This window comes from Mchenga conophoros, linkage group LG10 (assembly GCF_057382185.1).
Source record: "Mchenga conophoros isolate Kocher_MC1m ecotype Shallow Benthic linkage group LG10, M_conophoros_male_GT1.1, whole genome shotgun sequence".
Lineage (NCBI taxonomy): Eukaryota > Metazoa > Chordata > Actinopteri > Cichliformes > Cichlidae > Mchenga > Mchenga conophoros.
Genome location: NC_140535.1, coordinates 20,882,639 through 20,885,346, shown reverse-complemented (window position 1 = coordinate 20,885,346; position 2,708 = coordinate 20,882,639). Strand labels below are relative to the sequence as shown.

The following is a 2,708-nucleotide window of genomic DNA, read 5'->3' as shown; positions in this document are numbered from 1 at the left end:
TAGACTTAAATCGAGGGGTGACCGTGCTTTTGCCCTGGTTGCACCGAATCTGTGGAACAACCTTCCTATCGCTATCCGTGCGTCAGACTCCGTTTTATCTTTTAAATCCCGTTTAAAAACTCATTTATTCAACATAGCTTTTCATCTAGTTAGCGTCCCTGTTTTATACTTGGTTCAATTTCTTATTTATGTACTTTATCTTTTAGCTATATCTGTTCTTAGTAACTTTGTTCTTATATTCCCTTTTATTGTTGTATAATTAGTACCCTTAACCTGATGACATGTGGTACTTTGTTAATAGTCTTTTATTTATTGTCTTAATTTTCCTGTTTTTATTGTAAAGCACTTTGGTGTACCACTGGTCTTTTAAATGTGCTATACAAATAAAGTTGTATTGTATTGTTTATATATTTATATTATTTACTATAGGTATTGGTGAAAAAAGCTTTATGTTGTGAAAAACTGAAATCTGGAAGTTAGAATTGTTGTGCCTTATTTTGTTGATGTTTTTACATATATTCCTTTTGAAAATGGTAAAATTTGTATATTTATTTATTTTTGTTTGTCTGATAACATTTATTTAAAAAATAAATCAGACTTTTCAAACAGTTACTCGCTACTTGAGTAGTCTTTTCGCCAAGTACTTTTTTACTCTTACTTGAGTAACTTTTTTGACGACTACTTTTCACCTTTACTTGAGTAATAATATTTTAAAGTAATGCTACTCTTACTTGAGTACAATTTTGGATACTCGACCCACCTCTGATTATACACTTATTACTTCCTTTCAGTGTTGAGATGGTTGACTTGTATCTTCTTTCCACTACATAAAAATCTTTCATCTCTATCCCTTGACTCAGCCCTTTAAAAGGTAAATTAATACAGTGATGCAATATAAGTGCCCCCTCACATAATCATGATTAAAAACTGTTGCACCTTTGCCGATAGAGCAATTGTTCCAAACATTTTTATTTAGATGAAAACATTTTCAATTTAATTATTATAATTATGGTTGTAAACTTACTTAACATTTTTATTTTACAGACACTGGAATCAATACTTCACTTAAAGTAAATATAGAAAATATTTTTTTCTTTCATTTGCTTTGCATTTCAATTTACAATAATAATAAAAACATAAGCAGATAATCTGATGGAGAAATTCAGAGAAAATTTCCCCATCAGAAATTTTTGAGAAAAAGAAAAATTTGATGCTTTTTTCTCAAACCAAAAGACAGTTCAGTCAGAACTGCAATTTGTGTCATGCATAATTTCATATTTAAATTCTACTTCTCAACACTCTTAACAACAGTCCACAACATATTATGAAACACTTGGCTTTACTGGTATAATTTATGGCTATTGCACTGTATTACAAATGAGTAAGCTAATTTCAATATGTTATTCTATAACACTCCTCTACGATTTAATACAGCAGTGATTACAAGGTCTTGTTTTTGCTTTCATGCGATTGAGATAAGTTCTTTTGCAAAGCTTCTTAACTGCATTCATCACTTCTTCTGTCTTCAAAGCATATACAATCGGATCGAGCAAAGCTGGTATTGTGTGTGTCAATGTGGAATTTATCATTCTGGCATTAGGATCAATGTAGGAGGTCATTGCAGCTATGTTAGTGATTCCAATTGGCAAGAAGAAAATGACCACAAGGATCAGGTGAGAAGTACAAGTTTTTAATGCTCTGAGTCGCTCCTCTCTTGACGTAGTCCTGCTCAATGCTATGAAAATACAGACATATGTGGCTATTATGAATATAAGAGGAATGATGATAAGTATAGCAACAAGTGCAGATGCCATGTTGTAATTTAAAGATGTATCATTACAAGCCAGACGATAAACTGGTCCGTGATCACAGAAAAAGCTGTTAACCACCAAAGATCTACAGAATGAGAGACGATTAACAAGCCCAACCATGGTTGCTATTACACTCACTAAAAAAATCCATACAAACAGCAGAATTGCAGTAATTGATTGTTCAGTCACAATACTATGATACCTTAAAGGGAAACAAATGGCTATAAGTCTGTCATATGCCATAGTGACAAGTGTCCATGACTGCACACTTGCAAAGAAAATAACAAAGAACATATAACTTAAACAGGCGTCATAGAGGATGTATCTCCTGTCAAACAGAAACGTATCTAAGACTTTTGGGATGAGAGCTGTGCTCCCACACAAATCTGTCAAAGCCATGTTGAACACAATCATGTATTTAGGAGTATGAAGAGTCTTCACCAGTGAAATAAGTGAGAGAAGAAAACCATTACCCAAAACAGTCATGATGTAGACAAAACACAGGAAGGCATAGAAATACCTAATATGAGGGATGTTGGAAAACCCACTGAGATAAAATTTTGCAGGGCGAACAAATGTGTTATTAAACATGGTAGTGGTTTTATCTTCTGTTCCCATTGCAAATATTTGTTTCCCTAAACATAATAACAGTAGAATAGAATAAAGCATAATGAGTTACTTCATTGTTGCTGTGTAAAAAAACTAAATTCACCCGCGAAGACAGAGCATTGCACAAGTGGGTTATACTGTGAAAGATGTGCCGCTTATATATTACCTCTATCACTGTGTGACAGTTGGAAATTCAGGTAGGTGTGCCTCTTTCTATCAGAGTTTATATCATCAATATGATGGCGTAACTGTTTAAGAGCACTGAATCATTAATGAAAAATGCTTAAA

General features: G+C 33.0%; 1 protein-coding gene across 1 annotated transcript; it reads right to left on the bottom strand.

The window, feature by feature from the left end:
• Positions 1–1,418: 1,418 nt before the first annotated feature.
• LOC146565837 (olfactory receptor 8G17-like) lies at positions 1,419–2,432 on the bottom strand. Its single transcript, XM_085290176.1, has one exon. It carries the CDS (start codon positions 2,427–2,429, stop codon positions 1,419–1,421), a length of 1,011 nt encoding a protein of 336 aa, XP_085146302.1. The 5' UTR covers positions 2,430–2,432.
• Positions 2,433–2,708: the final 276 nt, after the last annotated feature.